Source organism: Pteronotus mesoamericanus, unplaced genomic scaffold (assembly GCF_021234165.1).
Source record: "Pteronotus mesoamericanus isolate MK-2021 breed Mesoamerican mustached bat unplaced genomic scaffold, CSHL_Meso_final contig_74, whole genome shotgun sequence".
NCBI lineage: Eukaryota > Metazoa > Chordata > Mammalia > Chiroptera > Mormoopidae > Pteronotus > Pteronotus mesoamericanus.
Window position 1 is genome coordinate 24557593 of NW_026555247.1, and position 26793 is coordinate 24584385.

General features: G+C 39.3%; 1 protein-coding gene across 2 annotated transcripts in view; it reads right to left on the reverse strand.

Moving 5' to 3' along the window:
• EPG5 (ectopic P-granules 5 autophagy tethering factor) overlaps positions 1 to 26793 on the reverse strand; it is an 85607-nt gene that overhangs the window by 33573 nt on the left and 25241 nt on the right. For both annotated transcript variants that reach the window (XM_054583586.1, XM_054583585.1), the window contains exons 13-27: positions 25845 to 25985; positions 22235 to 22399; positions 20240 to 20359; positions 19374 to 19633; positions 15728 to 15868; positions 14673 to 14817; positions 14244 to 14441; positions 13752 to 13862; positions 12448 to 12570; positions 11438 to 11604; positions 10379 to 10600; positions 8512 to 8635; positions 5242 to 5386; positions 1676 to 1847; positions 387 to 549 (exon numbers count right to left, since the gene is read on the reverse strand). In XM_054583586.1, the coding sequence (XP_054439561.1) occupies positions 387 to 549; positions 1676 to 1847; positions 5242 to 5386; positions 8512 to 8635; positions 10379 to 10600; positions 11438 to 11604; positions 12448 to 12570; positions 13752 to 13862; positions 14244 to 14441; positions 14673 to 14817; positions 15728 to 15868; positions 19374 to 19633; positions 20240 to 20359; positions 22235 to 22399; positions 25845 to 25985 (2397 nt within the window). The remainder of the gene's footprint in view (positions 1 to 386; positions 550 to 1675; positions 1848 to 5241; positions 5387 to 8511; positions 8636 to 10378; positions 10601 to 11437; positions 11605 to 12447; positions 12571 to 13751; positions 13863 to 14243; positions 14442 to 14672; positions 14818 to 15727; positions 15869 to 19373; positions 19634 to 20239; positions 20360 to 22234; positions 22400 to 25844; positions 25986 to 26793) is intronic.

A 26793-nucleotide genomic window follows, 5' to 3' on the forward strand; every position in this document is an offset into this window, starting at 1 on the left:
ACTTGAAACAGACTGGCATGGCTGGCCGGTGACCCCTAGATGCACTCATGTTGTAGAACTCATGCTGACTCCATGCCCACACTGCTTCTAACCGAATCCAAACTACCATTATCAAAATCTTTTAAGAATCAGTTTAAGGCCCTCTCTCTCTCAAAATCTTCTCAATGATTCTGCTGTTCTTTGAATTCCTGCTTTACAGGATGCATCAGCACTTGTGGAAACAGGTGATTAGCTCTGTGTGTGTCTTCACTCTCCTAAAAACTTTTAAAAGTTTTGAGACATGGACCACCTGCTATATATTTCTTTCAGTCTTTCTCAATGGTATGCCAATTATTAGGGTCTCAAGTCAAATTCTCTGAATTACAAAGGAATGTAAACAATCTTACCTGAACTGTTACAACTGCTGCTCCTTGGCATTTCTTACCACTACTGCCTCTACACTCCAAATGTAGTGTGGTCTGTTCTTCCCGATTAACATACTGTTTGGGTATTGTGTCCAACAGCTCACTATCCAAGGCAACCTGTTGAGATTCCCGAAGGGCAGCCGTTCTGAAAAACATCATTCAGAGGTAAAAGAAAATCTTAGGAAAGGTTTCATGATAAGTGATAAAGGCTTCCGTTACCCCCAGCCTGCAGTAGAGCACTGCAAGACACAAGTATTCCAGAGTAAGAAGACCAAAGGTGTGTGTGCTAAGACTTACCCAGACGCTCTCGTTGGCAGTCATGTTGACCAGAAAGTTAAACAAAGGAAAAGTGGGACAACTGTTTAGCGAGAAATAAAGCTCCATTTAGAATCTGTCTTATATCAGCAGTGCTTTTTAAATGGACCCTTAAATATACAACAAATGAGAACGCATTCTAATCTAACTATCCCAAAGGGGTACCCTTAATTATAAGTACCACTGATTTCTTTACTGTAGTGTGAGTTAGCAACTCAAACTGAATTTTCAAAGATGAAGAAAGGTAATTGTTTACCTGGGTATCAATACTGTTATAACTGTAGTTATTATTTTGACATGTAGGCCAGCACATACATGCATATGTGTATGTGTCATGTGCACACACAATGCACACAATAAATACCTGGCCAAAAACAACAAGGAAAAAAAGGCCAATAAGAGACTGATTCCCACGGGATTTGCCAAATGCTCTTTTACTTTATAAAATAGATTTACTACACATACCCTCCTTCTCACAAGATAGCAAGCTAGAACCAAAACCTTAAATAGTGCTCTGAGTTCTCTCGTGAACTCAAAACACTAAATGATTTGCCCACACTTCAATTAAGTGTCTGTGCCAAGTTTTAAAATATGGAGAGTGAGAGAACAAAGCAGCGACAAAAAAAAAGTAAATCTCATTTCATGCTCTTTACACACAATCTTTCCACTATCAGAAGGTCTCCTCGGGAGAAGCATAAGAAACATCTAGCTGGCACTCAGAAACATCACCACATGAAACATGTAAAAATTTGTAGTCCATTAAAGCACTACATAATTTCAATGGGAAATTAAAAGACTCGTCACAACTTGGTTAACTAAGTAACTGCCTGGGCCAGTCTGGTCCAATTTTCCCCATGGCGAGGATACTGATGAGGAAGCCCTTCCAGGTATTAAGTCTCTCAGGCTGTCAAGGCAGCAAGCACAGAAGCGTGATCCGGGAGGCCCCATGGTCTTACCTGGCCTGCTGTTGCAACAGATTCAGGTCTGTGCGCACCAGCTGGGTGGTGTCCTCCTGACTCAGGAGCACGGCAGACGAAATAACCGGCACAGGAGGCCTCACTGGGTGCAGAACGAGGGGAGGCTGGGGGGCCTCGTGCATCTGCAAGTTACTTAAAACCCTCTCTTTAGCTGAAAGAAAATGAAGTCATGTTGACTGAGTAATGGCTACTGCTGGGCAGCTAACATACTAAGTGGGTGCAAAGCCCTGGCCTGTTACATTCATAAAAAATGGTAGAAATCTACCGAGTAGATAAATCAGAGACCTAAATGAATAAAATGATCATCTTTTATTACTTACAAGCTTTGAGGGAGCACCCACAGGCCTAATAATATTCTGCCAGTGGTAGGGAGATCAGGAGCATGGAGTGCTATTAAATAGAATTCCTATCCTTAAAAAGTTTTAATGATAGCTGAAGAGTTAAAGCTCACGATCTTCAAGTATTACCCTAGATAGCCCTGAATGAGGCACTAGGTGTTTGGACTTATACCAGTATGAAGGGAATCTAGTGAACAGCTCAAGTAAGCTTGAGAAAGATGGTAGCTACCACCAGACAATGGATTGGGGGAATGGAGCAGGTAGCCCAGTTAAAAGTTTACTGTAATCCCAGAGACAAAATTCATAGGAATGGTAGAAAAAAGAATGAGCATTAGAGAATACAGCTAAGTGAAAAATCTTAAATTAGGCCAAGGTTTAGACAAGACAAGGTTTAGACAAAGGCTGAAAATAGAAGAGTTAAAATGAATAAAGACATGGACACAAACTCCTACAGAACTTATTTTATGTAGTCAGGTAGTCATTCATTCATCCATTCACTTATTTGTTTACTCAATAAATGATTTATGGAGTCCAAATAAGAAATCAGGTGCCATATCTTTTCCTAAAACTAAAACTTTTTTTTAAAAAAAGATATATCTGTATCATCCAATTTCACACGACACTGTATATTATCTCATACTGGTCAATCCAAGTTATATGTTTACATTTCTATACCTAGTACAGAACTGAACACACAGTAGATGTCCAATATATCCTACCTTCCCTCCTTTTGTCTTTATAACACTATACACATACTATACAGCAGGTGGGAACTGAAGAACGTAAAGAAAAGCTGACACATACCTGATTCTTTTCAATAGTAAGATAACGGGAGACAAGAGAGGTCAAGGGAGTTTCAAATCAATAATCAAGTCAAAAAACATTTAAGGGACTACTATGAATTTCTGATTTCATTCCAAATGTAGCATTCAATTTTCTATTCTTGTTAGAATAGAAAAGTCAAAGAAAATTTAATAGCCATGACTTTATTACTTGGCATAAGAAGACTTGTATTGTTTGTACCTCAAGCAGATGGAATTTAACATTCCAAACAGGTCAAGTACAGGATCATCTCTTATAGCTGGGGTTTTTCCACTAGAATCTACCATTCCTTGCACAGAAGGTAACAAAGTTGGATATTCATCACTGGTTAAGATTCCTGACTGTATTTAGGTTTGTCTCAAGAAACTTTTTCAAAATTAGTATCACTTACCATAAAAAAAAAAAAAACAAGGATGTTTTAAATGCAAACTAAAAGAGAGAAACAAATAAATTCAGAGCATTTTTAACTGTAAATACCACTCTGGACCACATGTGACAAAAATTTTGAAGTCAACAAAACAAATTTAATTCAAGAAAAAGAAGTTGGTGTCATAGTATGCAATATCCTAAGAAGTACTACTAGAATTAATCCTACCATCACAACCACAAGTCGCCTCATTTGATGTAATCATCACCTAACCTGCTATCAAAAGCCTGAAGCTTCTTACTTTAAAAATCTAGGTCTTAATTTTATTTATAACTGCAACCTGTACTGCTCACCAGAAACAAGGATAATAAGTGATGAGGAACAGGGTCCCTGGAACGAGATGGCTGTCTACCACCTACCAGCTTTGTGACTTGGGCAAGTTACCTAACCACCTTCCATCTTTCAGGTTCATGACCTACTCAATGGGGATAAATCTCATAGGGTCATTCGGACTACCAAATTAACACGTATGAAGTACTGGGACAGAGCCTGGAACAAACTAAAGGCTTAATAAATTACTAGCTTTACTCCAGAGACAACAATCAGCCTTTTAGGGCAATGTTAAGGCGATGTAAAAGCACTACAAATTAGAAGGCATGATCCGAAGCATTCCACAGCTTCCAGGGCTATAAACATACAAGTATTTCTTCATCTCATTTAATAACCTTGCAGGAATAAAAATGAGACTCAATATGACTAGGATGAGGGCAACTTTTATACCCTTCTCTATAAACTTTTCTATATTGTTTTTTTAATGAACACATATAACTTTTAAAATTGGGGGGTACTATTATTATTTCAGGAGAGAAAGATGTTGGAGAGAATAATTTTAAAGCCTTCATTGAGACCGTCCAGCACCTTCATTTTACAGACAAGTGGACTAAAGCCAAGGTAGGTTCCTAGTTTTCTCTGATCACACAACTAGTTGGTTAATGGCAGAGCTGGAACAAGAAGGTCTTTTTGCCTTTCTCTGAGTCACTTCAGGGCTCTATTATACTACATGTTACAATATTTTGTTTAATAATTATACTCACATTTTTTATATGTCCTACATTTAGTAATTAAAATTGTGACCCCCAAATATTGCTTTATGTTATTTTTGTTGTAAGATATGTCATCAACTTTCCAGGTTAAATGAGTTTTTGTGGCCTGGCATAGAACACTAACTGATAATTTATAAAATTGTTTCTCTAGAAAAATGCACTGTAAGAAAAACCAACTTAGAAATTTGGGGAATATGATACACTTCTATTGCATGGTAAGAGTTCCAGATAAAGAGGAAAAGTTTATAAAAGACAAAGACTTCTTAATTTTAAAACTGCAAACCCAAAATAATGAAATTAAAAGTTGTATTCACACATTGATGTCAGCTAAAATGTCTTTTTAAAGCATCACTAAGAAAATGAAACAAACACACTCAGTCACTTTCCAGTCTTCTTTTCAGATAGTAGACCCATGTGTCTCAGTTTGGACCAATGAGATGTAACTGCATAGTCTATAAGCAGCTTCTTAAAACAGTCCTTAACAAAGAAGACACCCCTTCCTGCTGAGTAAAAAGTGAATGTGACCATAATCTTCAGCAGCCATCTTGGACCATATGTGGATGTCACGTGTGAAAACAATGGGACAGCGAGATAGGAGAAGCAGGGGTCCTTGAGGCTTGTAGGGCACAAAGGTACTGTTCTGAAAGGCCTGACTCCAGACTCCCTTTACATGAGAAAAATTAAATTAAATCTTTATCTTATTTAAGCCATTACTATTTTGGAATTTTCTCGCACTCACAGCCTAACCTAAAAGTGGTAGGCAAGTTAACTATGAACTCCTATAAAAGGAATCCCTACCGAAGGTTTACATTGAGTACAACTTAACCCTCAATGGCTCTGATTCACTCACTCACTCATTCATTCATTCATTCATTCATTCATTCATTCAAATGGCGTGATGCTCCTAATACTCACCCAGAAAAGCATCAGTAAAGTCCAGCTGCACTGATAAACTGCAGGCTGCAGAATGGGACTCAAGCTTGGTCTGTGTCCATAGACCAATGGTTTCCTGAAATTCATAATGTATGCGCTCCATGTTTAAATATTCCATCCACAGATCCTAGAATGAAACCACAAGACATTAATTTTCACAGATATATTCACATATAAAACTACATATTTAACTATAAAGTGAACCAGTAAGTGTGAACACATGGTGGTCCATTCCAAGTTCTCCAGCATTAGGATGAATCATATCCAAAATCAATACTCTAACAATCTTACCAAGAATCTCAAAAGTTTTTTGATTATGTACCATGATCAGAAAAAATAATTTTAACAGCCCTACTAAATGTATATTTGTAAATTATATACACATATTACTGAGCTAAATTGTAAGACATAGGTAAATAACAGACATTTTACAGAGAAACTGGATTACATCAAACTCTATGTCCCACTAACAATTTACAGGCATATATGGGACAGAAAAACATTTTAAATTACACCACAAAGACTCAGTAAGCAATATCTATACTGTGGGGAAACTCTATGGACAAACTACCCAAGTTCTTCAACAAATAAATCGCAAGGGAAAAAAATTGGCTAAGAGGAGTGCCCTGGCCAGAGGGGCTCAGTTGGTTGGAACATCATCCTGCAAACCAAAGGGCTACTGGTTGGATTCCTAGTCAGAGTACATGCCTACGTTGTGGGTTCAGTCCCCGGTCAGGGCACATACAAGAGGCAACTGATTCGTGTTGTTCTCTCACAATGATGTTTCTCTCCCTCTCCCCACAACCCCTTTCTCTTCACTCTAAGCATGTCCTCTGATGAGGATTTTTAAAAAAGGGATAGGGGTTAAAGGGAAGACCTATAGATTAAACACATATAAGAGCTATGAACCAATCACAAAATGCAGATCCTGATTCAAACACACCGTAAAAAAATAAAAACAAAACTTTTATGACATTTATGAAACAATTAGAAATTTGAACACTGACTCAATGTTTGATTTTTAATAACCTATTATTAATGTTTTTCAGATGCAAAATGCTATTGGATTATATTGTTTTTTTAATCCTCATCTTCATTTTTTTCACCATCAAAAAGAATTTACAGAAAAACAAAGGGATGCAACCCAGTGAATGCAAACATGGCAAGCCAGGTAAGCACTCTTTAATCCTCATCTTTCAATCGTTATGCATCAAATGCTCTCTAAGATTAGCTCCAAGATAATATGGTAGAGGGTGTGAGTGAACTGCAGATGAAACTAGACACACGGTACACAGAGGGCCGGGGGGAGAATGGGCATGCCTGCCCATCATACTATTCTATTTTCTGTATGATTGAATTTTTTCATGGTAAAAGGTGAAATAATTAAATCAAGTGAGAAAAAAATAGGACTTCTAGAATTCTCTGTGAGCTGTCTTGCATATTCTGACTATGTACTTCACTGCGTTGCAAACCCGCAACCCAGGTATGTGCGACCAGGAATCGAACTAGTGACCTTCCTCTTTGCTGGACGATGCTCAACCAACTGAGCCACATCAGTCAGGGCACTACGATTGATTTTTTAAAACACTGACCAAGTACCTACACATGCAAAACCTTGGATAAGGTCTTGATGTGTGCAATGTAAAGAAGAAACGAGTATGGAACTTCACTCAAGGTTTCAAGACACCGAGATCACTTATTTATTTTTCCTATTTCTCTGGCTCTACACTCTCAGCCTTATTTCTCTGTGCCTTAAATGTTATCATCCCTCAGATTTTCATCTTCTTAATCTAAATGGCCTAATACCATTAAATCCCCATTTCCTATACTGCCTCATTCCTGAATTCTATACCTGTATATGCCCTCCCGTCTGACTCTTTTGATAGAGGGTTCGCTTTGAAGCCTCTCCAGCACCTCCTCTTCCAGTATTTCCTGTCTTTGTAAACAGCACCTCTAGCTGCCCAAGTGGAAATCTGAGAGTCCCTGTGCATCTAATCAATCCTACTACTGTATCATTCCTACAGTGTATCTAAAAAGCCTCCTGATCCTACCAATTTTTCCTCAATATATTTTTAATTCATCTATTTATTTAATAACTCCCACTGTTTCAATAGCTCTCCAAACAGACTTCAAGAAAAAAAAATTTTTTTTTTAGAAAAGCATACATGACCCTTAGAGATTTGACCCTATTCACCTCTGGTTTCATCTGTCATCTTCAAGTGCCATGCCCTAACACACACCTTCGTAAGCACGCCAGGCTCTCTCACCTGCCATGTCTTTGCACATACTGGGCTTTCTGCTGGTAACATCCTCCTTGTCATTCCCCATCACCATGCCTTTCCTACCCTGACCAATTCCCATTTGTCCTTCAGGGCTCAACTCAAAGATCACCAGTCCTGCCCAGTCTGAATTGGGTGCTGTTCCTCTGTGTTCCTACAGCACCCTGTACATTGCACTCCCACAATATTTACCACCAGATGTAATAATGGCCAAGAAAAGGTCTATAGACATCTCCAGGTGCCAGGGAGAGAACAGCTTAGAATATGTGAAGACTAGAATTGAGTACTTCCTGAAGGGCAACCAAAACTGTGACACCTACAAAGTAAATCATCTCCAAAGCTACACAAAAGTGATTCGCTATCTATTTCATGCAATTAACTTTATATGTAACATATGGATGCTAATACATTCTTACACCATGCTTTTTATGGGACTAGAAATGACAGCTTCAAAGTGTTCAGCTTCTAACAATTTAAAGTAAGAACAGAAACAATCTCAAGAAGATATGTCTACAAGACTGTAGAAAATCCTAGACCAAGTTTCAAGCCTTCAGGTAGCCAGAGATTCAAAAGGGAGCATCTCTTGTCCTCACTGGAATGGCTCAGTTGGTTGGGCATCATCCCGCAAAGTGAAAGGTTGCCACCTCGATTCCTGGTCAGGGCACATGCCTGGGTTGTGGGTTCAGTCCCTGGTCAGGGCACGTATGGGGCCACTGACAGATGTTTCTCTCTTATCAATGTTTCTTTCCCTTTCTTTCTCCCTTCCTTCCCTTCTCTCCAAAAATAAATAAATAATATTTTTTAAAAAGAATATCCCTTTAATACAATCATTTATATACTGAAAATCCACAAAAACAATGGCCACTCAAGTAAGCCATTTCCATATTGATAAATGGAATTACCATTCGATCATGAATGTGACCAATTCAAACTGCAGTCTGAAATGTTAAAAAAGACATTGCCATAATTTCACCTGTTGATTCTGCATCACTTTGGCTAGCCTGTGAGTGTCATAATGCTTTGGTAGAGAAGGGATATAGGTGTCTCCTTTTTGAAAAGTTTCATCTTCCAGCCATAATATATATACATTGAAGAGCCTAAAAGAAAAAAGAATAATTATATAAAATATAAAAAGATGTGCATACAAATAAAGTTTCTTACACCTCAAGAAACAATACTACCACATAAAAGAAAGCATGTAATATAGAAAATGTTTCCAACCACCACCACCCTCCTGAAAAGCCATAAGCCAACAGGGGAGAAAGACAGGTCACAGATGACTAAAATATGATGCAATAATTGCTAAAACAAAAGATGTGAAGAAAGGGCTCTGAGAACTCTATTATTAAAGTAGGACTAAATACAGTAAACAGGAAAAAAAACTGTTCTTTCCTGAGCAACCCAGTCACAGTGAGCCTTAGTGCTTTGAAAAGTTTAAATAATATTCATATAAATACGCTTCCTCTCCAGAAAAAACAGTAAAAGCCATTTTCACCTTATGAATTGGGAGAACCTGCCAGCTTTAGGCTCAATGACATCTCCTACAGCAAGGAGTCACAAACAGGACTCACAACATGTGCGCACCCTGTTCCCACTAAGAAGAAATAAAACAAAGCCAGGATAAAAAGAGAAAGAAAAACAAATTTCAATTTTCCAGTAAAAACTTTTTAAAAATTGAATGACATTTCCTTTGTTTTTATTTTGTTTTATTTTTACAAGGAACACAGTCCATTTAGAAAAAAAAAAAAAAAAAAAAAAAATCACTGGTATTTGAAGCAGCTGTTTGCAATAAAAGGTACCAGAGTAGTGTCTCCAGCACACGAAATACTGGGTGGGGAACTGGGTGGAGGTGGTGTGACTTGGCTTTGCTCAATGAAGTGGAAAATTACCTCCTTTACCTCTGCCGTAGTCTGTGTAGGAAGGGCAGAGGCTGGGATGGATCTCTCTTTCAGCTTCTGATTTGACTAGATGGATACTTTACCAATATGCCAAAGGAGGGGGGATTTAAGAGAGGCAGAAGGGAAAATCAAGGACTTCTCTGGCTGATCTAAATGTTCAAAACTAGTCTTCCCACTGGTTAGGCCTGGTTAAAAATAAGTCTTCCATCAAGCAAGCAAGACAAGGGGGAAATCATGTGGAGGCTGAGAGATACCCCTAAAGGTGCTCTGAGGTCAAGCCTGAAGCCTCATTGCTGGCTCAAAATGCTGGGTGTCCACACCAAAACATTTTGTATTCATGGTTAATTATTAAGAGCCATTTTTATTAGATCTTATTTATAAGACTAATCTGGTTTATAGCAAACTTATAAATGAAGGGTGAAGGAAAATCTGAAAGGGACCCAAACTTACTTCAAAGTTCTTAACCTTTTGGGGATGTCAATATTGTGCCTAATTTTGGAAGCAGTTTTGGGAGATTACTAGATCCCACCGCACCCCAGGTGAATCCTGAAGCCCCACAGAGGGTCTATGAACTCCCACTTGAACCCTGCCATGCTCATTTCTTTCTTTTAGAAAACTATCCTAGCAAGCGTCACTAGTTGTCCACCTGCTACAACCAACTGTTTGGGTTTGCTTCTGTTTTTACATCAAAAGGACATCAGCCCTTTGGTTTAAGATCTTTCACTCGGACTCCAGGTACTCAGCAGAGGTGTATCCAAATTGCTGATTCATTTCCCACAAGGAACATAGAAGAGAAACACTACGGGATATAAACCTACAGTCTGCCTTCAACAGTCAAGTCCAGCAAGAGAATAACATCTAATAGTTTGTAACACAAATAATTGCCCCGAGCACGGCACCTGTGCTGCAAACAATGTAAATGGCTAAATAACCTCGGGCTACCTCACGAGCTCCCTGTGCAGTTCCGGTGAAGTCAGGTAACCAGGGGCACCAGTCTGGCTCGCTGGCGGCCCTTCACTGCCCTCTGCTGGCAGACGGAGGGCTTTGCTCGCCGCATGGTGGAAATCAGCCACCTCAGTCAGGCGCTTCTTCATTTCTTTCAACAAACTGGTATGAGCAGGGCTTTGGAAAAACCTTCTTCCCATACAACCATCTACGGGTAACCTTAAAAAATACAAGGACAGATCACAACAAGCTCAATATAATGTGTTCTTCCCATGTGACACAAAGTCACAATTAATGAAGTCAATTTAGCATAGCTGTATATATACCGCATTAAATTAATATACTATTTCTACCATAATGATTATTATGAGGCTCTGCGACGGTATACATGAAAATAGTTTTTAAAAAAATGAAATGCTGTGCAGATTCAAGATATTACCACCACCAGAGAATAAATTAAAAATAGTCTGCTCTTGAAGAACTTGCAATCTGGTGGAAAACAGAAGTTTTGAAGAATTACCATTTATGATTCAAGGGAGTGAGTTAAGGAAGTGAGAGGGCGAGCAAGGAATTGGGCTGGAGCTAGAGAACAATGGCTGGTAACAGTGGACAGTCCTGGCTGGCCAGAGTCTCTTCATATCCAGTGGAAATGCTGGACACCCCCAGGTACAGCCTAAGGGCCAGCAGACCTGGCAAGGCGATTGTCCACACCTGCATGACTCATCACACGTCTCCTCGAATAAGCCCCATGATGGTCACACAAGCAGCTTCTTCACAGCAGTTTCCTTCCCTCTGCATTTCCAGAGGTTCTATGCTAAACCCTGCCAGGTTCCAGGGTGTTGTCTTCGCCACACTGGGTATGGGGAATGGGAAAGAGAGAGTGGCCACAAGATACCCCGAACTCAAAAAAGGTCTCGTCTAATAAATGCGAAACAGGGAGACACCTAGCCGGAGAGAGAAGCTAACTGCCCTGCCACAGAGCGAGAACACAGAGCAGCTGAGCAGTGCTACAGAAGGAAGGACTCACAGAAACTGCCGCCTACAACGGCTACCTACCCATATTGTGGCCCTGGGCGGTGAAGGTACAGGAGGAAGAACTTCTGCCAGATGAGTGGCAGAAGAGGATGATCAAAAGGTGTGACGAGAGCCTGGTGGGCCCAACGATAAATCAGCAGCCTCTGGAGAGACGGGACGATGGGGAGCTTCAGCTGGGCCTGGGCTTTCTACAGAAGAGGGAGGGTTTGGAGCAACCATGAAATGAATCCAACTGCAAAGTTTACAAAATGATCCAAAACCTATTTCTCCAATCCACTGGTTAACACTTTAATCTCCTTCTTAGCAAGAGGCAAGCGGCAGCTTTTATTATGTCCAGTAATTTCAGACCCCAGAACTGGAAAGGGTCTTAATTGTCTAATCTCATGCCCATGCCTTGACATGCCCTTCACATCCTTTGCATACAAAACACTACAGTGCAAGAAAGTAGGCTATGAAAACCAAAAGTAAAGTTCACTGTCAAACTTTATCTCTTGAAAATTTAGATTTTTAAAAGGACTTTGAAGGGTGATAAATTCCTTGAAAGCCTCCAAAATCTCAAAGCAAAGTCTATACCAAAGGACCCTAAAAGAGAAGGTCTTTAATTCTAAAGCCTTATACCAGTTTTTTTCTTAGTTTCACACTGGAGTGAGCCTAAGGATCACTGGGGAGTTGTTAAAAATAAATCCCTGGCCCCACTCCAGACTCAGAAACTCAGAATCTCAGACACTGGGGGTTTAAGAATCTGATTTTTAACAAGCTCTATGCTGGAAATTGCTTTAAAACAATGACTATCTCCTTCACACATGCAATGAACACAGCCTTCAATGATCAGGCTGTGACCTCAACGTTAAATGAAACTTGGGAACGCAGTATACACTTCAAGTATACCATCTTCAGCATTGATTTGGCTATGTGCTTTCCAAACATTCACAGCAACAGAAAACACAGGCGTTCAAAAAATACAGGTGAACCCATCAGCATCCAAGCATAAACCACCTTCTCCCGCTCAAATGCAGAACTGCTATTTGCACCTTCAAAGCTTGGTCAGGAGTGAAAGAAGGGTTTATAACCAGTTCCCCTTCAACAACTCTTCGGAGTTGAGAATCTTCTTCAAATATGGATTCCATGTTCAGGACAGTCCATGCAAACCAGACCTACAATGTAAGAAGGTAAAAGTGACAGGAATCAGCAACTCACTTGGACAAACAAAACACAGCCTAATGTTCCACAAACTACCAGCTTTTCTATAGCAGATCTCAATTGACAAATATTTAGGGTTTCTAAAATTAACACATTTTCATACCACTCTGTATCCTTATCACAGATATAAATTGAGATAAAATAGACCACTAAAAAATGTTAAATTCTTCTTTAGTAAGAAAGGATGTTTGTTTGCTCAACAATATTTGGTGGGTGGTTTCTGTATGCACAGGAGACAGGAAAAAGGGCCAGACACAGCTCTGCCCTTAAGAAGTTTCCCATCTATTAGGAGAAAAGACTAAAATATAAGTAACCAAATGTGAAGTGAGCAGTGGTGACTACCGTATCAGAGGTAAAGCACTAAGAGAGGCCAGAGGAGGGAAGGCGGGATCAGAGAAGGCTCTACATAGAGACTGGTGGGTAAAAATGCCTGCTAAGACAATCAGCTGGGCAAAGGCAAAGATGTATGCAGGTAACAGCCAGGAGCTGGCTTCAGCCAGATCACAAGAGGCATACGCAGGAGGTAAGACTGCGACAGGAGGCTGAAGGAGGTTATTACTGGGTTAAGTGATGAAATGGACATAATTCAACACAAAGTCTGAGAGGTGGTAATAATGATGAAAATAATGTGCTAATGACAATGACAACAACAATAATCAATAGCCAACACCTAGTAGGCACTATATGCTAAGCACTATTCTCATGTTTTCCACGTCAGTGCAACCATTATTCCCCTTTGACAGTTGAGGAAACGGAGGATATAGAGGTAAGCAAGCTGCCCAAGGCACAGCGCTGGCAAATGGCAGAACCCTCTGGCTCCAGGGTCCACTCTCAACCACTCGGTCATGGGGCTGGGCAGGCTGTGCAGTCGGGCAGACTGGGTCTGATCACGAGCTGTGGTCTGACCCTGAGCCAGCCACTAATGCCATTAAACCTCTGTTAACCCCTCCGAAAAAGAGAAAGAGCAGCAGTGCCACCTCACAGAGGGCTGCTGCGGGGATGAAGTAAAAAAGTATTCTCCTAGTGAGTGCTAAATAAATGCTATTTGTGTTAGGCTAGTAATAATGCACTAGTAAGGATGATAACAATATTCAAGTTCATTGAGATAAGCAATGGTCCTGAGAGGGCTTCCTACCTGAGTGGGCATGGCCAAGCCCTCCACGAAGGATGGAGTGATGTTGCCTGCCACGATCCAGCTCACCAGGGAAGAGAGCAGACTCCGGTCACAGTGGTAACCCAAAGCATTCTACACCGGGGAGAGGATGTGGAGCAGAGAGAGGAGGCTTTGAAAAAAACCTTATTCATGACCTTTTCAGGGATATCAGCAACTGTCTTACTACAATGGAAGGTTCTTGTAAGACACGGATCTCAGTAATTAATTAGTCCACCAGCAGTGACAGATCCAGGAAGTGTATTACAGCCAAAATGTAACCGAGGAGGGAAGGAGATAGTCCTTTGGCTTTATGGGGATCTGAGCTGATGGACTATGGTTACTGAGGTAGGGCACCATTGCAGCAAGCTTACTCAGTGGCCACAGTGAGTACTGAGAATGCTGTATTTGGGAGAAGATTCTTACAAGGCTACTGTCTAGCCAAGGACTAAAACCTAAAATCTCTAGCAGGTTTACCTTATGTTGCTGGTAGAGTAATTTCTGAACACAGTCCTCCTGCATCAGCTGAAAAGCTGTTTTACACAAGTGGTCCATAAGGAAGAGGATGGGTTGTTCTCGATACCAAAGATGTTGGCTTATCAAAGCCTGAACCCAAAACTCCAATACGGCAATGGGGCCCACTTCATTGGGCTGAGTGCTTACAGCTATGTGGGCCTACGGAGAAAGGACCCAGGTAAGGTGAAAGGTAATAACCAACCTCGCATTTTTAAAACACTAATAAAATAATATCTGCTTCCACTCCCAAACCCAAATCTGCTGACTTTCTTGACTAAAAGTACTGTGCCAGGTGCCCTGAAATGACCAACACATCAATGTGCTAGCACTAGGGATATCTGACTAGAAAGGGAGGTGAGGGTGTGTTTAGGGGCTTACTAGGGCCCTGACCTGGATCATGCTGTTGAGAAGTTTCACGTTGTCCCCATGGCTGGCTCCAGTCAGATGCTGTGCCACCTTGTGGGTGACCTGCTGCGTAACACCCTGAGGGACGCCGCTGTCCAAGTGCAGGAACAGAAGGAGGTGTGACAAAAACCTGCCAACACATAGGACAACACACTTTATCTTCCGATAGAAGTCAACAGAATTTCCAGGGTCTAATTACTTATGAGAAAACAGAAAAATATCAAAACAGTCCCATTTTTAGACCAAAGCTCTACTTAGAGATTCTGATAAATCTTCAGAAATTTCAAAGAATAAAGTTTTCCAATTTCATGTGGGTTAAAAGAAACTCTATCTACCTGGAGGAGTATAGTTAATAAACTCAAGACACAGAAATGTGTGCATATTAAAGGGCATCTGAGGAAAAACACCCCGTCTACGACCATACCGCCCTGAATGCGCCCTATCTCATCTGATCTCGGAAGCTAAGCAGGGGTCAGACCTGGTTAGTACTTGGACGGGAGAAAAACACCCACGATTGCCCCAGTATCCCCTCTACACTCTCCACCTCCACTAACAAAAGCAGAAATGTTTATAAAATCATTCCACAATATTTTCTTGGGTATCAACTTCACACAGTTGGCATATGAGGCATTGTGGAAGATTCCCCCACAATGAAATCATGGCAGTGCCCCCAGTTCCCTGGGCGTACCACGTTGCCTCCTCTCTCAGGGCCCTTGCTTCTGCTGGTTTTCTGCCTGAAACACTCCCCATACCTACCTGGCAAACTCCTACTCATTCCTCGCATCTCACCTGCAGTCTCTCTTTCTCAGAGGACACTTCCTGACTCCTCTCATGATCTTCCAACCCATTAACCTCTCTCATAGCACCCTGCTGATTTCCTTCATGGTCCTTAAAATCAGTAACTACATCCTCAAGACTGGATAACTTCCTGTGTGTCCGAGGGCAATGCCTGGCCAGCTTTGCCCACCACGATACAGGTGGTGGTGGCACACAGAAACCAGAGACAGTCCTTTGTACCTGCTGAGCTGTTCTCTACTTACTGCTCATTCTTCAGAAGGTAATATTGGCAAGGGTAGAACAAAGGCAGAATCTTATCCAGGACATGGACCACTGTTCTCAAATGCCTCGACTGGACCAGAATTCCCAACAGTGAGATGCCTTCTGCACAGAACTTCTCAATGCTATGGAAAAAGACAAACGCAATGAGCATGCAAGGTAGCCAGTCCATAAAATGATGTTCTTGCCATGAGCTGTCAGCCTACATGCTACCAGGACCATTCTCCAACACGTTCTTGCATAACCAAGCTTCACACATGAAAAATGAGAATCAGAACTCTGGAAGTACAAAGGAACTTAAAAGTTCATTTATATTTTCATTTTATAGATGAGAAAGGTGAAGTATCATGCCCAAATTCACCTAATTTCTTAGTATAGGGTCAAAATGAGAACCCAGGTTTGAAAATTTCTAGTCCAGAGCACTTGCTGCTACCCTCTTTTGTTTCTTAAATGGTGCTTCTTCTAAAAGTCAAGAGACTCTCATCATGTGCAAGTCCCACAAGGTATTTACAGCAAAGAGAAGATTCAAAAGTAAGCTCAATCTGGCAGTAAACTCCGGCAAAAGTCTTCTCAAACCCACTTGGCATCAAAATTTACTTATTTTTTTTTTTACTCCAGAGAAATCTATCCTTAAGAAATAACCTCACATATAGAAAAATAAAAAGAGAGATAACCCATGTAAAAATGCACTTTACAGAATTACTATAATCGCAAACTCAGAGGCCAAAATGACATGGAAATATTGGGAAAATCCATTCAATAGGAATATTATTGCACAATTTTAAAACAATGCATATGATGGCCAAGGGCAACATGGAAAAATACTTCTGCTATAACAATACTGGGAACAAAACATAAAATTTTATACTTCTGACTACAACTACTAGTGGAAAAGAATTATACAAACGGGTAAAAAACACAGGAATGAATGGCACCAAAATGCTCATTGTTGTTGCAGTGGCATATATTATAGCTCTAAAAAAGATCAAAGGAAAAATACTGCACAAAAATAACAAAAACAACAAGACACAATGTTTTAGGGTGAGAAAAATTCTGGGGAATTTTTTTACTGCTGTCCTCCGAACTGTATGTGATGTTATATTCATGTGCAACTTGTACCCCTGCATACTCTACCCCAACCCTCAAGCCCATTCATAAAAGTGCCTTAAGTTAGTTCTAGTATAATCACATCCCAGACGATCAAAGAAAAACCCTTATCCTTACCCTCACTCACACTGAGAATTCAGTAATTTGCACTAAACAAGTACTTCTCTTTAGAGAGGACCTATACCAGTATCAATGAATAAAGAGCTACAGTTCCCAAATGGGTATCAAAAAAAATTAGAGAAATCATGAAACAATTATATTGAGAACACTACCTTCAAAGAATTCACATGCCAGACACTGTTCTAGGCATGTTAAATGTATTATAATTCACAAAAGCCTCATAAAGTCCAAAACTATTATCTCAGTTTGAAAGATGAGAGACCTGAGATACAGAAAACTGAAAGATACCAGAGCTACTGGAAATCAGTGCAGAGTGCCTTCCAAAAGGCCCAGACAATCTCTTCCTAGTAGATCAATTCTGCCCTTTTACCTGGCCTTCAAATGTGTCCACAGGTTGGCCCTCCTGGCCTACCTGATCACCTCCATCCACCAACATGAACCACAGGTTTCAGTCAGGAGTGTTTCCTCATCATCACCCCACCTCTCCTCGTAACCCCTCAGCCACCTGGGGCTCCTTTCTGCATTCATGCAATCAAATTCATACTCAGTTCAAGTTCTGGAGATACAAAGATGAATGAGACAATGCCCTTACCTTGAAGGAGGGCGAGGGAGAAACTTTTACACTACAGCACAGAAAGTGCGCTGCTCAGGATGCACAGGAGTTGCAGGGTGGGAAGGGGTAAATCTTCAACACTGTGGGCACAGATCACCTGGAGAAGGTGAGTCACCACTCTGCTCTGTAGAAGTCTTCTCTAAGATTCCTCTCCAAAGCTTAGCTCCTCCATGCAGGTAATGTGCTCTAACGCTTCTCCTTCCTTTAAATTATTCCTGCCCTGGACGGGTGGCTCAACTGATTGGAGCATCGTTCCATGCACCAAAAGGTTGCAGGTTCAATTCCCGGTTGGGGCATATAGGGGAGGCAACTGATCGATGTTTCTCACATCGATGTTTCTCTCTCCTCTCCTCTCTGTCTCTCCCGAAAATCAATACACATATCCTCAGGTGAGGATTAAAAAAAAGTAATTAAAAAATATAAATTATTTATAAAAAAAATATATAAATAATTCTTCCTGCTCATGCTGAGTGGCCCTCAATCTATATTGTACATTAGAATAGTCTGGAGACTTGCAGAGGAAAGCACTGCCTTGTGGCAGCTGCAGCCACAGAGTCACTGCAGACGCTGATAAAGACACCTCCAAAAACAGAGAGAAGACGACATAATTTGGCTTCTCGCCTCCAGCCTCCAGCCTGTGCCTCCCATTGGCGGGGCCCCAAAAGAACCAATTTGGCTGGGATCTGGGAAATGTAGTTTGCAAAAGTGATCACTGTGATCTGTGCTATAGAACAGAATGCAGGAAAGTGGGGGAAGAGATGGATGTGAGGGAGGAGGACAAGTTTCAAATCTCAAGGCTAGCTTCCTGTTTCACTTCAGATTAACCCAGCCCCCAAAGTGGACGGCTGGCAGGGGCACGAATGATTCCAATTCCTTTGAGGCCTAGAGATGTTTTCGGCCTGCTTGGTACTGCCAACTATTTTATGTCTACCATCTCCACTAAACTGTCAACAACCTAAGGGCATTTTTTAACAACTCTGTATCTTCCCTGCTGTATAGCAGAGGGCTGAACACTAACAGCTGATAGAAAATATACTCAGTGTAGAACATGACATTGAAATCAGAATGCTAAGAAGGTGCTACAATGAGTTTGAAATGCAAGAACCAGAAAGCACAGGTCAAGAGAGGTTTTAGAAAATTAAGGAGGCTAAAAAATAAAAAGAAAACATCATAGGAAAATGGTCTTTAAAGAAAGTAATTTTTAACCAACTAAGAAGCCATTCACTCATTGTTATTTACTGGTACTACAAGACGAACACAGTTCCTAAGTCCTAAGCTCAGAAAAGGTCCCTGATAAAATTAAGCAGACAACTACAAGGAGTGTGATAAACGCTCCTGTGGAAGCAACCCAGACAGCTACGAGCTCGTAACAGAGAAGTATGTAACCTCATCAAGCATTTCATGTCCCTGGGCATGTTTGGCCCTTTGGCTGAGGAACCAGAGTTGGGCTGCCATCCACTTTAAAATTCTGTACAGGTGACCAATAATTTTTATTTGATCATTATTCTGAGGAAGAGAATACATCTACTGCTGACATAAACATTCCATTCTGGATGACATGTTCAACAGTCTTCATAATGTAACAAGGTGACTTTCTGGCATAAATGTATCCTATTAATTTGGGTAGCATTTCCCTCTTGAAAAGCTATTAATCCAGGCTTATGATTGGGCCCTGATGACTCCTAGGCAGGTATGATGGAGTCCTCTGACCTTGGGATGTAAAAGATGAGATTCCAGAATCAGTGACTGTAAGATTCAACAACCCTAGAGCTTCAGCCCAAACACGGTACCTGTGGCCCACCGTCGTCATAGCTAAGGCCAGATAACAGCCAATGGGCATGCCCGCTTTGACAGCCTTCAGGAGAGGATGAAACGTGGGTGACTCGGTCATGTCAGGCACAGTGCTGGAGAAGGGGACTGCTGGACAGTTCTGCTGTATTCCATAATCATTTTTATGAAGTTTTAACCTCAAGATCAAGTTCCAGGCCCATTGGTTAAATGAGGTCTCAGGTGTCTCTCCATATCGAACAATACTGGCCAAGTATGAAACCTAGAACAATTTTTATTTTAAACTACATTAGTCACATACACATTAAATCAGCAAGATCACCCAACCATCTCCTTCTGTGATCAACAATGCCCTCGGAAGAGAGGACATATTACTTGCTGGTATTCTGTGCTTGTGATACTAAACCAAAGCAATCTCTCAAAGTGACCACTTCTGCTTACTTGCTAGTCGTTTTATGAACTTGATCTGAGTCAGCTCAAGCAACAGGGTAATAATATAAAAGTCAGGCAAAAAACGGTGTGCTGGTAAGTAAATTTAACCAGTTGGAGAGTGAGAGAAGCTAATTCACACCATTCGCCAATTTTAGTGGATTAAAAAAATTCCCACCATGGTCACTTTCAAGCTACTAATAGATAATCCTGGCTTAGAGGTTCTTGAAAATGTCCACAATCAGTTCTCCTGAGCGAGTACAAGCCAGCTCCAGCACACAACTGTAGCACAACTCAAATTCCATGATATTAAAATCATCATATGTAGACTGCTTCTTAAAGAAAAATTTTTATCCAACCATAGAGTAAATACTGTAACTTGATTTCCCCAGGCTATTTATAATAAAGATATATGTCCTCAATACAGAGATGGAAATACCTGCTTCATACTTTCAGAAAGAAGCCCAGCATATGGCTTCTGTGCAAGGTATTTCTGGTATGCTTCGAGAATTGTTAAAGCCACTTCAGCATGGACTACTTGCTCCAGATGAAGGATATCCTGTTAAAGAGAAAATTAATCACAAATATGCAATTTTAATTTATATATACGCGCGTGTGTGTGTGTGTGTGTGTGTGTGTCCTTATTTTTGAACCAGAAGACTAGGCAGAATAGTGAAAAAGAATCTTGGATGCAGAAGCTCAATTTCCCGAAAATCACATTCCCTAACTATTAAGTTATAAAATGACAATAGGAAAAAAAATTAAAGTCTTGTTTTAAAGAACCATCATGTTGTACCAACATAGGTTCAGAACTGAATCATCCAAGATTCCAGCATAAAAGTTATCTTTGATGTAATCCTCCTCCCCTTCCCTAGAATCTCTATAAAGTTACAGGTTTAAGGGCATTTCCCCAAATGAGGAACATGTTTAATTATTATTAAATAGGAAGATATTTAATAAAGTTTTTATTTCCTTTTCTTGTTCTATCAGTATTGAAAATATAAAAAATACTCAACAACTCAGGTAAAATATTGAGGAGCCTAAAGTTGTCTATCAAATTTCCCACCCAGTCTTCCTCTGCAGCCTGAAGAAATCCATTCATTTACTCTCTCACAGAAAATGGCTTTTCTAACTCTAACAAGGGAGCAAGGACACTCTCACGGGGGAATCTCCATGCAGATAAGGGAAGAGGACCTGGGAATGTGGAGGCAGAGAACAGCTTCCTGCAGCGCTCACCCACCAGCTCTTGAGAGAAAGAAGACCCAGATGAACCTATGGGCAGTCCCATGTGGTCACGGTCACCCTAGGAGGAAAGCTCTCTGGCTCCAGTGTCCTCATCTATACAACAGGCGTCATGTTCATGCACATCACTGACAATGGCTGTCAGGACTAGTGACGTGCTCAGAACAAAAGCTGAAGAGGGCTGAGTTCTCTCCTGTTTTCCCTTTAAAATGCTTGTCTATTTTGACCCAGGAGGGCAACCACTAAGGCACAGGGTAAAGAAACAGGAAGGGTTTAACAGTCAAAAACACTTCACCTGACACTTTGGAGACATAATAAGTAGCAAGACCTTCAAAATAATGAATTATTATTAATGAAAACTACTACCACTGAGTACTTAATGTATGTCAAAAACCATACTGTTTTACCATGTCCTAAGCTAAAGAATCCTTACATCAACCCTCTAAAGTAAGCTTATCAGTACTGATGCTTAGAGATGACAACTGAGGCCCAGAGAACACAAGAAGCTTGCTCAGGGTCACAGAGCCTGGAGGTGGCAGAGCTGGGATCAGAACCCAGGCGGGCTGGCTCAGGCTCATAACCAAGGCGCAGTGTTTCACAAAACTAATCTGAAATAACATGCAAGACAAAATGCAGGAGGAAGAAGGACCAGAAACAGGAGAGGTAATTAGGAAGAACTGCAGTAAATAGCCACCGAGAAAACAGCAGATACAAATCGTCTAAAGAAAAAAGGAAGAATTTTCAGTGTGGAACAACTTATCTTCATACGGAGGATATTCTGTATGCAAAACAGGATTAAAGAGAAGATTCTAAACTCTGACACAGCTACAAGAAAATGCAAACCTTGCAAATAACACTTGGAAATGTTAATGTTTTGAGAAAATGTTTCTTTGAAAAGGATGTGTATAGAATATACAGTTTCTAGAGCCACAAGAATTTTTAGACCATGCAATACCTTACTATTTAGTCAGGAGCATTGACGTCTTTTCCCTTAGACTGTCAAATAAAAAATGACAACAGCCAACACAACAATAGCCATCCAGTGTGAACAAATCAAAATTATACCTATTTTTTTTTTTGGTCAGATTGGCAAAAAATATATTTCTGGTGTACTACAGAATTTTAGTAATTACTTTATGTGCAATGAGATTAAAAAGGTTGAATATCACTAGAGAATGGTTTTAACACATACCTGTACATTAAATCCCCAGTTGAGTCCTTCCAGAATAATACAAGCCAATTTGTTCTTCACTGTTGTCAGGTTATAATTTAGTAACCAATCCCGAATCACGGCTATCTCAGAGGCGGAAGGTCGCCAAAGATACAAAGGCAGTTCTTTAAACAAGTATAAAGACACCTTATTGAAAAGAAAATGATAATAATTAAAATAAAAAAACTTAGAAGCAATCCTATATCACTATAATACTACATCATTAAACTGCTTGCAAAATTTTTTCTCAAAAAGAGGGGTTTTGTTTGATTTTTAGATAAGTGAAAAGGACAATCAAATCAAATAAATATTAAAATGGATACATCTAATATAAAATATTCAATGTCAACTATAATTGAAAATAAAATAAAAATAAAAATAATGATACACCAAAAGCACATTTTGCAATACTTTATAAAGGTCAATTTTTTTTCAGTATGTCAACTGGAATAATTCCTCTGGAGAACACCACCATATCAAGACCCAAATTTAATGTCATGTTAAATATGATGGTTCTCCACCTTCACATTATTTTACAAAAAGGTTTAGCACTTTAAAAAAATTATTTCTTCTGCGGCATTTTAAAAAATATTTCTATTAGCTTCAAAACAAGACAGAGAGGAGAAGCAAGAGGTGGATGGAGTTAAAAATGAAACAAGATCAAGAAAGAGTTGGTAATTGTTGGAACTGGACAATGGGTACATAGCAATTCAAAATACAGAAGAAGAGGGAATGCTTCCCAACCCATGTAGTAAACACAACCTTAAAACCAACAACTAGCAAAGACATTAGGAAAAAAAATTAAAAATTAATATCCTTCAGGAATATATGTGTAAAAATCCTCAACAAAAACACTGATTTTATGCATCACATTGAATCTAACAATACATAAAAAGAATAATATACCATGATCAAGTGGTTTTTATTCCAGGAACAAAGATGTTTCAACATTTGAAAACTAGTCAGTATAATTTACCACATTAATAGAAAGATAAAAATCATAAGATAATCTCAATGGATGCAAAAAAAAAAAAGAAAGAAATTGAATAACCATTCATAAAAAAACTGAGCAAACTAGAAATGGAAACTTTCTCAACCTAATACAGAGCATCAATGAAAAGCCTACAACTAATATTTTACTTAATGGTGAACTTCTGACCACTTTCCTCTATGAGAGGGAACAAGGGAAGAATGTACACACTCCCTATTTCTGTTCAATATTATAATAAAGGACATAGTCAATGCAGTAGGGTAAGAAAGAAATTAATGGCCTAACAATTAAGAGGGAACATCCTACTAAGAGTTCTCAACAAAACAGAATTTAAATAGGGTATTTTAAATTATATTCATGTTTTCTCTAGAAGCGTCAGCAAGTTCACAAAGCACACAGGAACCACACGTATAGATGAAGAGTGGAGGCACCTTTTAGATGTGCACTAAAAAAGATTATGGTCCTAATTTTTACACGTAGAGTTAAGCATATCTCTGGGGACAGTTTACTACTTAGAAATATCATGACCAAATTAAAAATGTAAGTGTGGCCAAACCCTGAAAAACACTTTAGAGAAAAAGGCCATAGGCTCAATCAAACTGAAAGAATCACATGACCCACTATAGATTTCTTTGGCATTCATTCCATTAGATGTCTGCTCAAAAAAGGAGGAACCAAAAACATGCTCCTGTATTGCTCTTTTAAAGAACCTTTCATCTCAATATAATCATATCGCAGTGGAATGCAATGAATGCAAAGTTCCATGTACTAACAAATTGCCACTTTGGAAAACAATAAAAAAAAATATTAAAAATAGAATCACCATATGATCCCATAATTCTACTTATGAGTACATACCCAAAAGAAATAAAAACAGAGTCTTAAAGAGATATTTGTACATTCACATTCATTGCAAAGTTATTCATAAGAACCAAAAGGTAAAAGCAATCTGTAGCCATCAACAGATGAATGGATAAACAAAATATGGTATATACATACAACTTTTATTTAGGCTTGAAAAGAAAGAAAATTCTGATACATGCTAGAATATACGTGAACCTTGAAAATATCATGCTAAGTGAAATAAGCCAGTCGTAATAAGATATATACCATATGATTTCACTTACATGAGGTACCTAGAACACATAGAGACAGAGGGGAATGTCTGTTGCCAGCGGCTGGGCTGGACGGACAGTGTAGGGTGGAGGGAGGAGGAAATGGGAAGTTACTGTTTAATAGGTATAGTTTCAGTTCTGCAAGATGATAGAGTTCTGTGGGCAGATGGTGGTGATGGTAGGTAGCAATACAATGTGAATGTACTCAATGTACTGAACGATACACTTAAAAATGGTTAAGATGGTATATCTTATGTTGTATATAATTTACTGCAATTAAAAAATTTTAATGTACTTTTCCCACGTACTTTTCCAAAGAAAGCATGATATATTATTTATTCTTCATGTAGGAAAAAAAGTCTCATAAGCCAATCTTTCATTGGAATCTGCCCACTTATGAATGTGACAAAGTAATAACAGTTATCAGTCGCCTGTCCTACTGTGACTATAACGTAGAAGGCCTTTTGTAAATATAGGCCCAAAGAAAAATACTATTACATTAAACATTTCTCTTGAAGTTATGACACACGACAATCTGTCATTAGAAAAACTCACAAATTATAGCCTTATCATAGGTGATGAAGGATATCCTAAGTGTATGCTTTTTTAAAATGGTACATCCAGACAATGGAATACTATTTGGCCATAAAAAAGAATGAAGCACCTGCTAAACATGGATGGACCTGGAAAGTTTGCTAAGGAAAGATGCTAGTCACAAAAAATCACATATTATATAATTCCATTTATAAGAAATGTACAGAATAGTTAAGTCTATAAACAGAGAGTAGATTTGTGGTTGCTTAGGGCTAGAGGAATGGAACCACTGAGTCTAATAGTTAACAGGTATGTGGTTGCTTGTTGAAATGATAAAAACGTTCTAAAATTGACGGTGGCAATGGTTGCATATTTCTATGAAAATATTAAAAAACACTGACTTGTACATTCTAAATAGATGAACTGTATGGCATATGAATTATATCAATAAAGTTATTACTAAAAACTACATAAAGTTACAAAAGTGAATGTGATTGTGACAAATGACAGAAACTATATGTGTCTTGCTCAACTTCAACTATTGCTTTTAATTTTGCTTTTAATTTAAATAGTGTCTTGTTTCTTAATCACAGTTGTTTCTTCCAAGGATAAAACAGAAAATTATAAAAGCCAAATAAAATTATGAAATAAAAACTGTTAATAAACCATAGGCTTATAATTATTTGAAACCTGATATTAAGGAGGTAGAAACGTCCTCCTTTGAGGATACTAAAGAAAAAAATCACAGCTTTTTATAAGCAGCAGCTAATCCCAAGTAGGCAGGTGGATGGCACAAAGCCTGAAACACAATACATGTTCTCTTCATTCTGCTGTGCCCATGACTCAGTCATTCCCAACAACCTTACTAATTCTCCCATTGCTCCATTACTCCAGGATTTAAAAGGGGAAAAGACGAAACAAGTAAACAAATAAACAAAAGCAGTGCTCTTACCATTCCAACCTGGTCAATGGTGTCTTGAACTCTATCCAAAAGAAGAGAAATGATCTTAGGGTGAACCGCTGTGATGGCCCCTAAAAGCTCTCGACCAACCTTTGAAAAAGTCTCTCTGGTGGACAAGGTAACATAAGATACCTAAACGTGGGAGGGGGTAGAAATGGCACCTTTAATACCAATTATCAGTCAAAACACATTTCCATAATTTACTTAGGACGTTTTCAAGTAAAGTAGAAAGGCACAGCCTTAGTTCACATAATGTTCAAAAAGATGTCAAAGAACAAACCTGTACCCTGAGGCTGGACGGTGGGAAGAGAGGGAATGGAAAGGAAAGGTAACTATGTAATAATGACTTAAGAGCTGGGTTTAGAAAGTATATCCTGAACTAGCAATAAAATAGTCCCTTCAGTGTTAAAAGTTTTTAAAAATTGAGGAAATCACTAAAATGATAAAAATCAGCCCTGGCTGGTGTGGCTCAATGGACTGAGCACCAGCCTGTGAACCAAAGGGTCACTGGTTCAATTCCCAGTCATGGCACATGCCTGCCACTCCCAGGAGGGAGCACATGAGAGGCAACCAGACAATGATGTTTTTCTTCCTCTCTTTCTCCTTCCCTTCCCCTCTCTCTAAAAATAAATAAAATTTTTAAAAAATGATAAAAATCAGAAGGCATTTCAAGGGAATACGCATTCTCTCCTACAAAATAAGATCCCCAACTACAAGAGCTCCTAAAATATCAATGTTTACCAATTCCTCTTGAAGAATGTCTCCAAACTATAGGTTACAATCCACTGGTGCCAATGGCAAACATTATTTTTTAAATACAATGGAATAGAACAGAAATATAATAGATGAATAAAATAGAATAGAAAAATGTGAGAGCATACACCTAAAATTAAGTCTTACTTTAATTTCATGCAAGAACTTATACACATGCACACACAGC